The sequence below is a fragment of the Branchiostoma floridae genome, chromosome 13 (assembly GCF_000003815.2).
Source record: "Branchiostoma floridae strain S238N-H82 chromosome 13, Bfl_VNyyK, whole genome shotgun sequence".
Lineage (NCBI taxonomy): Eukaryota > Metazoa > Chordata > Leptocardii > Amphioxiformes > Branchiostomatidae > Branchiostoma > Branchiostoma floridae.
In genome coordinates, this window is record NC_049991.1 from 7,219,545 (window position 1) to 7,231,857 (window position 12,313).

Consider the following 12,313-nt stretch of genomic DNA (forward strand, 5'->3'; position numbering starts at 1 on the left):
ACGGTGCATTGAAGTTAAGAGGGTGTGTTAGGGGGTTACTGGAACCACTGAAAACAGAAATGTTATCAATTGAAATTTTAGTAATTTTAAGGTCCATTATCTGATATTAGCGGTGGTTTCGATGAATGGTTTAACTGTTGCTAGAGAGATAAATATCTACATATTCAAAAACAATCGTTGTCTAACTGGGCCATACATAACACGAGCCGTGAAAGGGGGGTTTTATGGGGATTTTTGAAGGCACGCTACACACTGGCCTGGACAGGCTGTTCAGTACAACAATGGACGCGGGTGTGCCTAAATACCACAAACGACCATCGCCATTGTCTAAGGCACTTAACAAGAATTCCGTTCAAACTTTAAATCATGGTCATTGCTTAACGTAAAACTGTCCATTACATTTATATATTAGACAATAGTTACGCCATGGCTCTCTTGAAACCAAAAAAATGGTTGAGCAGGAAATAACCTTGGGAGGCATTACACGATCAGTGTTTACGTCTGCAGAGGTCAGAGTTCACGCAGACAGTCTCCAGAATTCGCGCACAACAATAACAAATATAATGATTCATTCCACAAATTTTCATGTCATGGAAAATCTTTACTATGTCATCACAAGTATACACCAAAATAAAAATACATCACACTGGTGTTACACCTTCGGGATCTGTGTGCTGAAAATGGTGGCATGACGGCAAAGGTCAATCATGATTACATGTGCATTGTTCAAGTGGTCGGGCCCGTAATAGGGGACACACACACGCAGACACAACTTAAGGATTGGTTTAAATATACTATACTTGGCACATTTCAAGTTACATTTTCGTCGTTATCGTTTCGTGTACCCTACAATGTATTTACATGATCTGCGTGTACGTCTGGTTATTGCTGTGGGTTCTTTTAAAAACGATTTTGGTACTGCCCGTCATAGGTTACTGTAAACATACCGCACTACGAACTCTGACATTTCATTCACATCTTTTCTATTGTATTGCACACTGTGTGAACGCCTTGGCGAGGACGGCAACGGTTGTTTACCAACTCCAACATGAGGTAGGTAAACTCTTCAGAAGTACACCACGTTCCATATCCTAAAGCCTCTTGATTTTTTAGTAGTTAGAATTATGATTAAGTTTAATTTAGAATTGTTGGGATCATTCGTACATTGAAAACTGAAACGGTTGAGTTGAGGAAGTAACGAGCAAACTATGAATTAAATCTTTATCATTCATACCACGTCTTTTATAAAAAGGCAACGCTAATGTATTAATTATCTTTTCATAACCCCGAATAATCTCGAAAAGCTAACTTTTATACAAAGAACAAATCATAGCTAAATGTCTGTCGCTGATCTGAAAAGAAAAGCTATTTTGCCTCTGGCCATGATCTTTAGAAAAATCAAAAGATTTGTAGATTACATTACCATCAAATCCATGATCTTAAAGTCTATGTAGTTTAATCTTATTTAAATATAAGAGTTTTGAAAGTGTCGTTACATTTCAGAAAGGCTTTTTTGTGTTAATGATTATGAATTTGTGGTGCGAATCGTGATTTCAAATTTGAGGCTTTATTTACAGCTGGCCTGTGAGTAGAATCGAGGATTTGGACTTAAAGTTTACCATGATTTGAATCTAGTACTATTATAATTGAAGACAGACAAAATATTTTTTTCGTAATGGTTGCCACTGGTGGCATTATGGATTGCTAAAAAATAATGGCCACACAACTCGCATCATTTTCCTGCTGATCAAATATCGTTCTTACAGCACATTGAAGCAGGAAATGGACAAAATACACAGATAGTCAAAACTCTTTAATAATCATATTAAGGGGAACTGTGATATTTTCTAAACTTCGCATTGATAGGATTATGGGATATGAATAATTTTTGTGTAACGGTTTATTAAGGAATAAAGCATTTGCCTTCCCCGGGATAAATGAAAAATCATTGTTAATTACTGTGAAAAAAATTATTGTATGGAATGGTAAGTTTCATTGCATGCGCATGTGTGCATGTATGCATGCATGTATTGTAATAGGTAAGGATGAAAGATAAGTAGGTACCATATTGTAACAGAGGTGGAGTGCATCCCATAAATATTCACTGCAGCATGTTTGCATTTCTACAAAATTAATGAAGATCCATTGCAAACAACCAAAAAAAGAGAATATTTGTCTATCAAAGAGCGAGTCTAAACTTTGTACAGTTAGTTTCTAAACAGGCTTGTTAAGTGCCGTTTCAAATCTATGACTTCGAAGTTCTTATTTTTGTGATATAATTCTGAAATGTTGATGTAGGAATCCATTGTCCGTACCTTGTATGCGTCTTATCAAGTGATTTTGATTTTTCTTTGCTTTAGGGCGTCTGTCTGGATATTGGCCATTTTTGTTCTCATGCTTTTGGTAACCACAGATGGACAAAGAAGAAAATGTCGTCGAAAATGTAAGTCTTTGTTCATTTACGTAAACGTACTTTTACGTACATCCGAATCAATGTTTTCTAAATGTCATGCAACGTACTCTCTAGATGGGAAAGTCACTAATAACAGTAACATTATGGCGAGTAATTTTTTAAGTTAACAATATTTGTACCATTATAAAAGATATGTATAGCAGTAATGTATTAACCGTTTTTCATAGCTATTTCAATTTTGTAGTGAATGCCATCCTTACATTTCTATGTGATTGTGCCTGATTTCTGTACTACAGGGCTCAAAATATATGTACCACCACCTTCATAGTAACGTCGTAGCCCCGTGTGTAATATATACTATTAGTCAGAACGCTCCTGAGTTGATTGTGGCTATATATATATATATATATATATATATATATATATATATATATATATATATATATACACTCCGAGACGACTCAAAAACGTGTGTTAACCGGTCCAATATACACCTAATCAGTTAAACTCAAGATACTTGAAGGAGGAACATAAGTGTTCCTACAAATGCCTTTGATTTTGCCACAATAGCATCCTTGAATGCATCACTAACAACACGAAATGGCAGTTCCAGTGTTTTTATAGACTAGGGGGTCTGCATGGGGGTCCCGACAACGATTTATGCTTAATTCAGGTGACCCCCCCCCCCACACGTATTACGCTAAATCAGGGAAGGCAATTATGCTAAATTTGGTCGCCTCGCTAAGAAATATGTAGATAACATGGTTTTACCTACGAAATACGGGAAATAAAAATAGACTGCCTACACCTTACGTAAAAGAACATGCAGACCCTGAGACTACGGTCGCACAGAAATACTCAAGAAAAGATAGATATTGTTGTTGGTATGCAGGGAAGTTATTTCGAGCCCTGGTCCCAGTATGTGGGTAAACGAACCAGTTTGCCTCTACCTGGTCGCCACCGCACCTTTGAAGCCTCATTAACTACCAATTATAGTTGCCCAGTTGAGAATGAGTCATCTTAGGTGCCTCAAGCTAACCGCGGCCAAGGATGATTTTTCCACGCCTGATACTGTTACAAAATAAATGGTTTGAGAATCAAAATAGTAATGTTTGTCAAATGTAACGTTAGATATAGATCAAAGAGTCAAAACTCTGTTCCTGCATTTGGCCACAGCAAGTTAATTTTATGAATGACATCAGCGCGCGCATTAATTTTCGCCTGATTTCAGAAGAGAATAAACAAGAGCCTTATTCTTCAGCAGGGATGATTCACATGACGACAAAGTACCAAAATGAGCAAATATGTTGTGTTGTAGCCTAATGATTGTACTTGTAGGAATGAAACTTGCGAGATACCCAGGACTGTAGTTGTAGAAATGACACCAATATGAAAGCCATGAGCTGTGGTTACCAACTTTGTTGGTGATGGCAGTCTACCACACGTGTGTCACTTTTACAACACCAGTACATGTCTTGAATACAGGAATGAATGCCTTGTTGGTTCTGATACCATGTTTTGTCCCTTTAAATCTTGTAATATGTTACAACATTCATCACAACTTTATGGTGCCTATTTTCTAAACTGTGGCCATCTTGTTTTGTTTTTCACCCGTCTTGTTTTTTTTTTCGCCCTATCGCACTATTTTTGCCGTCTGCAGAGGAGGTCATCCATACAATTTACTTACTGTGGCCTTTGGGTATAAAATATTCAGCAAACAATCATATCCCAACTCTTCTTGGAAGTTTTAGTGGCGTTTTCAATCATCCTTTTTAGTAGTTAATTATATTTGACAGCCATTCGCCAATGATAAGCATGCAAATGTACATTGTGAATGTCATACCTAGACCATACCTGATCTCAACATGAAACATAATCGATGTAAACACTCGCGGTTCCTTTTTGCGAAAGATGTAGAATTCTTTACCATCCTACTTGGAAACAACTACGCAGATGTTTAAAAGAGAAACTTGTAATATTGTCTAACAAGAGATTATTCTACTACTGTACCGATTTATTTAAATATGTTTGACTTCTGTTGGGGGGGGGGGGGTTAAGGTGGTGGAAGGGGTAGGATGGGCTCGGCCTTCTCAGTACAGTGCCCGAGACACCGTGAATAACAACCCATCCCCCCTTACGGCATGCAAAATCCCGCGGGGTTACCGTAAGTCTGTATTTCATGTGTGGCACTGTTAGAGAAAGTTACACACTTACGTGTAATGCCACAATGCCCTTGTTAATTTTAAGCATATGGCATTGACCAAGGATAACCGTGCAAAGGATTGAATACTGTAAATACATTTAAGTTCGCGGGGGTTTAATTTTGCGGTAGCGGGAAAATGACTTTTCGTGGTGGTTTTAAGTTCGTGGTAGCACCATGCACTATAGTAGTCATGGAAAAATGCCCGCGGTGGTTTAAAGTTCGCGGTGAAGCAGCCACCGCAAAACCTTGAGCATTACACCACCGCGAAAGTTTCTGCATTTACAGTATTTTTACCTATATGGCATTACGTATCAAAGGTGTGGAAAGTTCAACCGCCTCGTAAAGTCTGCTCTTTTCGTGTTAAATGAACTGTTAAATGTTGGCCCAACAGACGAAACCATTCTTGACTAGTTACACACATTGAAGTGTTTGCTCTCCGTAAGCATTCTGCAACTTGTATGAAACCATGAAAATTGTTACACTGGACTTTATCTAACTAACATATACATGCGGCCATTGTCTTATTCTATAGTGGTAATATAAAGAAATGTATCACCAAGTGTTTGTACCCCAGGGGACGTTTCGGTGACTCTCTTGTCATTTGGGACAGTATTATTTATATGCTGCAGCAGCGACATCTAGCTGAAGTGCATGGTAATTACACGTTTACCCTAGGGGCCAGACCCCGCAGACCCGCTCCCACGTACAACCTCCAGTTCCCCTCACCCGAAAGCTCGCTGAAAAAAAGCGGGATACCCAAGGAGGTTTTCTTTCAACCTCCTTGGGATACCCGACGAAGGTAAAAGGTGTTAGAATATGGCTGTGTGTGTAGGTGAATTCATGCGTATGACTGACCCTACCGGGTATTTTGATGTATTATAGTGCCTCTATGTATAAATAACTGATTTGAATATATTTTCTTGTTTTATACCATAGGGAGATGTAAGGCTCTGACACTGCCTAACACCATCCGCAGTAACTGCCAGGCTCCGTTCAGATGTGGGGATGAGTGCCGCTATGAGTGTGTCCCCGGGTGTGTGAAGAGGACAGGAGCCAGGGTCAGGGTATGCAGATTCGGCCGTTATTGGCGTGGTGGGAGAGGACTGAAGTGTTCCTGTAAGTAATCATGTATCTTATTCCAAATTTTGACTCAATATAGTGCTTCGTCGTTCTGGGTTAATTTGTTAATCTAAAAATGGAAAAAAAATTAAGATAGAGTTCTGGGGGCCTCTGTGTGTTTGTGTTTCCGAATTTTTGTAATCAGCATAACTCAAGGATCTCTTAAATGGATTGCAATGATACAATGATACAAAAATAGCCCCTGGTTCGGAGACTGCTATGGAGGCTACGCGAAATATCTTACTAGACTAAGTATACAAAAAAAACAGCCTCAATCGGAGACTAGTACGGAGACTATATTTCATGCAGGTATGAGGTCTCGGAACTCTTATTTCTGTTTAGAGATTTAGTGCATTAGGTGAATTATGAAGTGAACAAGCTTTACACGTATTTTACAGGTAGACCCTGTGGTTCTCCACCCGATGTTCGGGATACCAGTGTTAGTGGCTGCACGGCACCGTTTACAGCTGGGACCACGTGCAGTTACCAATGTAACCCCGGGTTCCGCAAAGTGGGAGGGGGCGAGACACGGATGTGTGTGGACGGTCGATGGGAAGGTTCGACCCTAGTCTGTGGTAAGTACATCTTTGTTAGGGGGATTTCTATCAATAAACAAAAGAAAAAAAATGAGTCAGTGAAAAAATGATTTGAAAAAAAAATTGCCATATATTGACATTCATCTTATGCATATATTCATATAATGATTGAAGGTAAAATTTTACGTCGGTGGATATATATGTATCTTGTTGTAGGAACCCTTCGTATTTTGATTGCCAAGAAAGCATTCATGCTCTTGTCGTCTTGATACAGAATAAAACATATGTACTTACTTGTGAAAGGGACTTTTGTCTTAAAATAACAACATGTCGTTACGTCATAAAATATTGAAGTAGTCTTTACCACAAGTGTATACCTGTGGAATGAGAAAAATATTATGCTTTGCAACTGAATGTTTTCCTTTTTCTTGCTTGTTTCTATTTCCCTAATAAGACCTTATTATATCGACATTCATGACATACACGTACTACACTTTTTTAAAATTTTCTTGTCCAATGTACTAAACCGAATGTTAATTTATATTCAGAATTGAATTTTTTTTCCATAGCTGCTAGGCAGTGCCTGACTCTGACGGTCCCGGCCTTTGGATCGCTAACTCCCCCCGGACCACACTCCTACCCGATCCGGGTAACATTCACCTGTAACACGGGATACGTACTGAACGGCGGTTCTAGTACGACCTGCCAAGCTAACGGGACATGGAGTGATACTGTTCCAACATGCACACGTAAGAATAAATTAAATTACACCTCACGTACACAAGGTGCGTAAGATTTGTATATGAAGTGCGCAATACAATCTTGCTGTGAATATCTGTGTATGGATGACGCATGCTGAGCGTATTCCGGACTCACACACAGGGTGACCGCTGCCATAATTTGCCATATTAGGTGTACAATGCCCTGTGCTGACGACACCAATTAACGGAATACGGACACCCCCTACCGGAGCGGACCTCTACCGGGACATGGTTACCTTCACCTGTAACACCGGATACGTACGGAACGGCGCTTCTAGTACGACGTGCCAAGCTGACGGGACATGGAGTGATACCGTTCCAACATGCACACGTAAGAAAAAATTAGATTATACATCACGCGCACGAGGTGCGTTTGATTTGCATATGAAGTGCGGAATGCTAAATTCTCTTGCTGTAAATGGCTGCGTATGATTTACCTATGTCCTTCAAATAATATGACACATTTACCATATAGTAAAGAGGATATTAGAAGAATATTGAATTATGTTTACAGACATTTAAACATCTATTTATTGGCGTTTTATCATGTCAGTACAGAAATATATCATCTGCATCAACTTTTTTTACTATTGCAGGTGTACAATGCCCGCTATTTTGGGCCCCATTACATGGAGCTCTGAATCCTGTTGGAGCAAACTCCTACCAGGTTGTAGTCAGGTTTACCTGTTACACCGGATACGTACTGAACGGCGCTGCTGATACCACGTGTCAAGCTGACGGAACATGGAGTAACGCTGTCCCAACATGCACACGTAAGATGACTTTTAAGTTCCTAGCAATGTCCATTTAAATGTAGAATAGGCACCTCCACCATATAGCTCATAGATAGTCTCCAAGCAGACCCTACGGTGCCTTTAAGATACGTATCAAAGCTGGCTAAGGAGTATAGCCGACCAAAGGGAGTCAGACGTCTTACTCTTGCCTCCATTGTTGCTGGCAGTTTTAAATCTGCATCGTAGGTGAGCCGTCCCAGGGAAACACCTACTCAACAAGCAAAGTTTGATTAGGCAACAATTGTATGCTAATTTAATAGCGTCTTTTCTCGCCGACTGGGGGGAGACCCCGGTGCCGGCAATACTCCTTGGCCAGCTTTGATACTATCTTAAAGGCGCCGTAGGGTCTTGGAGACTAGTTCATAGATACGTTAGCAGATAAAATGCGTTAACATGAATAGTCGAAAGACAGGCTAGGCATGTCCTTTTATTCATATTCTATACATCGCAATAATTAAGGGTTAATACCCCGCCCCAATGTGTATATGGTGTCATAACGGAATTGGTCATTTGCTATAACCACCTAATAAAACCACCGAGGGAGTGGTTATAGCAAACGACCAGGTGTTCTAACACTATATACACTGAGGAAAAGGTGGGTTATTAACGTTATTATCATATAGCCTACCGAAACTTGCAAACTCCAAATGACACATAGATGCCTTGGTACTATGCGTGTGAATTCCTTTGTCGACTTTCTGAAAATTAACATTAAATCTTGTTCTTTGGTACATACATTTGCAAAGAGATTACAGATTACATTTTGAAACCAAAATTTCCACAGAAAATATTCGAAACATTGCAGTCTTTGGCTTTTTAGAACAACAAAACTTATTATCAATGTTAACAGAAGGAGCCACACACCCCCTTCTTGCAGTCTGTACTTATTTTCTTTGCTCTGGTATATGTTTCGCTCCTTTTGACTGGCCAATGCCTTCATATTCCTTACTTTTTTGTGTGTATCGCTCCTTCTCATTGGCCAGAATGAATCGACACTGGCACCGGTGTCAATTTGCATTGATACCGGTGCTGGTGCCAATGCAAATGGGACACCGGTGCTGGTGTCGACTCATTCTGACCAATCAGAAGGAGCGATACACACCGGGCTGACCGGTGTTAAGGCGTCATAATCAACGTGGAACGGGGCCTACTGATTGGTCCGCGGCGCCTGGCTATATGACAATGAAATGTTATTGACCATTTCAGCCGTACAATGCCCTACACTGATTGCCCCAGCTAACGGACTGCTAATTCCTGCCGGAGCGAGCTCCTACCAGGTCAGGGTCATGTTCATCTGTAACCCAGGATATCATCTAAACGGAGCCTCTAGTATCACGTGCCGAGCTGATGGGACATGGAGTAACTCTGCCCCAACATGCACACGTGAGTTAAGTTTAATACTTGTACAATGTTTTTTGAACGGGATAGAGGTGAGAGCAAAGAAAGGATTAGGTCCATCCCAACATTCAAACGTTGGCACACAAGCCTGCACCAGACAAAACTGAGAACATTGAATGGTAGATGTTTATAGTTATCAATCTAAAGGTTTTATTAGCTCTGTGTACATACTCTAAACGTTGTTGGATTTTTTCCACTCACGGTTAAACCACTACAGCCGTACAGTGCCCGACATTGGCATCCCCAACGAACGGAGCGCTGAGCCCTCCCGGACATCAATACTACTACCCGACCCAGGTAACAATCACCTGTAACTCGGGTTACCAACTGAACGGGGTCTCTCCTGTGACGTGCCAAGCTTTCGGATCATGGAGCAACCCTGTTCCAACATGCACACGTAAGATTACTTTAAAATATCCTTTGAATTATGAATTTAAACACAAACATCTGAAGTGTATAATACAAACAGTCCACATCGTTCTCCCAGATCTCTGTATCCAGAATTTTAGGAAAATCCGTCGCTCTGGTGTTTAGTTATTCTCGTTGAAAGATTTTGACAAAATACCCCTGCAAAGTTCTAAAAGCAAAGTGCAAGGTGGCCCAAACCTACCTCGCTTTTTCTTTTTCTTCGAAAAGTTGCATGCCACCAAACATGAATACAATACCATGCCCAGCGCAAATATTTAAAGTAGCAAGGTTATGAATCAAGGGGCCCAAACATCTCGACGTCTTCCACAAACCAAATATCATAATTCATGTAAGTGTGACAAATATTCGACCCCCGCAACCACCACCACCACACACATAGAAACACACAAACCTAGAATAGGTACCCTAATATATCATGGAAGTAATCAATTGCGTCACCTTTCTGTAGTCCAAACTTATAAGCATAGATCAATAGCTTATTGACCATTCCAGCCATACCATGCCCGATGTTGGCGGCCACAACTAACGGAGCGCTGAGTCCCGCCGGACCGTACGCCTACTTGAATGTGGTCACTTTTACGTGTGATATGGGATACGTCCTAGACGGCACTTCAAACACAACGTGCCAAGCTGGCGGATCATGGAGTAATCCTGTTCCGACGTGTAGACGTAAGATGATAACCATTGACTAATTTACTAATCAATGTCTGTGTGTAATTCATGTACCTATGCAGAAAGTAATAAATTGCATAAATAAACTGGCCTGGAACCAAATGGAATGAATAATTAGATCTCCAATATATATTTTGGTATTCTTCAAACTGCGTGTTCAGAAATCCAAAAGTTCAATTTTGGAGTCGGATACTGAAAGTATAGTTCTGCACCAGATTGATTCGTACAATTTCACTTCTTTTGTATTGTGAGGGAGATAGAGCAAATATACTGTATTTGGAAATGTGGCTTTAGTAATACAAGTTACTTCAACCTTCAATCTTGCAGCTTCCATGCCGACATATTGGCCCACCGCCGCATCAACACCGACTGCACCTAGTGTGAGCTCCTGTGGGGATCTGACTGTTTTTAACAGTGATTCCGGCAGTTTCACATCTCCAGGCTGGCCAGGTCCATATCCGCTGTCTACCAACTGTACCTGGCAGATGAATGTCAGTCCTGGATACGTGGTGCTTATACGGTGAGACGTCGTATTCAAATTCAAAAGCGATCAACATTTTGGCCTTTGTTCAATGACTTGAGATTTTTTTCTGAAAAAAAAAAACATGGTTGAATGATTATGGTTCCTGTTGATTTGAAGTTTTGTGACCAATATGATTTGCCTAATATATGTCAAGCCGACAGTACCATTTGATTTACATTATGTGATTAGTTTCCCAAAACGGGGGGAAATGATAATAGTTCGAGATGATAATAGTTCGTGGTGACGTTTTATCTTGTCATTGGAGCTATTATTTTTGATGAATTGTACACTTAGATTTCTACCGGCTTTTACCTTTCGGTGATATCAATTTGAATTTGATCGGTGATTGAGAGGAAATATGGCATTCGTATTTTTATGCTGATTTCTGCTAATTCAATAATGATTTTACTGAAAAGTTTATAATGCTTTACACACATTATAAATTAGTATATATCTGGCTCTACATTACAAAATACCGTATGGTCACTGTTTTTGCGAATTCATTGATGATATGTTGCTTTTCCCTAAATTCTCTGTAGCTTTGCCAACTTTGACTTGGAACATGGCGGCAGGACGTGTATTTGGGACAGCTTGAGAATCCATGACGGACCAAACATCTCCTCTCCGATAATCGCCAATCTCTGTGGTTCGTCCGTCGGTCCTGTAATTACAACAGGAAGGTCTGCATTTGTTGTGTTCTACAGTGACTACTCTGTGACTGATTCAGGATTTATTGCCAACTTCACCGCATGGAATGATACTATAAGTAAGTAGATTTATGTCCTTTTTTAGTGTGCTTACATATGTTGCAAATGATTGAAAAACAAATAACTTAAATTCCTTTCCAAATAAGCAAGATATGTTGAAATATATATAAAGTTATTTATGTGTAACGTCTCTTAGTTGATTATATTTTGGCGCCAAAATAATTCTATCATTCCGGTGTGACAGCGATCTCGCCCCCCCGTGATCTCGCCCCCCCCCGGGGGCGAAATCACTAGCGATCTCGCCGCCCCGGGGCGAAATCACTAGCGATCTCGCCCTCCCCGGCTAGTGATCTCGCCCCCCTACCTCGCCCCCCTTTAGCGATTTCGCCCCCCCCCCCAAAAAAAAGGGTTTACATGACATTTTAGAAGTTGATTGGTATAAATCACAAAATGCAGTTTCAGAATGATATAAGTACACGAGTTTGATACATAACTCCATTCATAGTATCAATATTAACGTAATTACATGGTAATAAGATAGTTGAACTTGTTTCAGGACAAGGAGGGTTGGGTCCCTTGTATACCTGAGTCTTGACATAAGATGTATTTCATTGTATTCACCTGTCCTCAAGCAACCTATATATCTCCAATATGAAGTCTCTACCATGAAGTGACCACAAAAGAACTATGTAATGTCTTTATTAATTATGCAAATATTAGGTATTAATTAGAATTACGCAAACTTTGGTATATGCACC

At 40.1% G+C, this 12,313-nt stretch overlaps 1 protein-coding gene across 1 annotated transcript in view; it reads left to right on the top strand.

Annotated features, from left to right (window-relative positions):
• Positions 1-992: 992 nt before the first annotated feature.
• LOC118429408 overlaps positions 993-12,313 on the top strand; it is a 45,321-nt gene continuing 34,000 nt past the window's right edge. Inside the window, exons 1-11 of the mRNA XM_035839889.1 lie at positions 993-1,053; positions 2,361-2,443; positions 5,553-6,310; positions 6,841-7,020; positions 7,184-7,363; positions 7,629-7,805; positions 9,033-9,209; positions 9,442-9,621; positions 10,146-10,322; positions 10,653-10,845; positions 11,388-11,614. Of these exons, the coding sequence (XP_035695782.1) occupies positions 6,268-6,310; positions 6,841-7,020; positions 7,184-7,363; positions 7,629-7,805; positions 9,033-9,209; positions 9,442-9,621; positions 10,146-10,322; positions 10,653-10,845; positions 11,388-11,614 (1,534 nt within the window). The 5' untranslated portion in view covers positions 993-1,053; positions 2,361-2,443; positions 5,553-6,267. The remainder of the gene's footprint in view (positions 1,054-2,360; positions 2,444-5,552; positions 6,311-6,840; positions 7,021-7,183; positions 7,364-7,628; positions 7,806-9,032; positions 9,210-9,441; positions 9,622-10,145; positions 10,323-10,652; positions 10,846-11,387; positions 11,615-12,313) is intronic.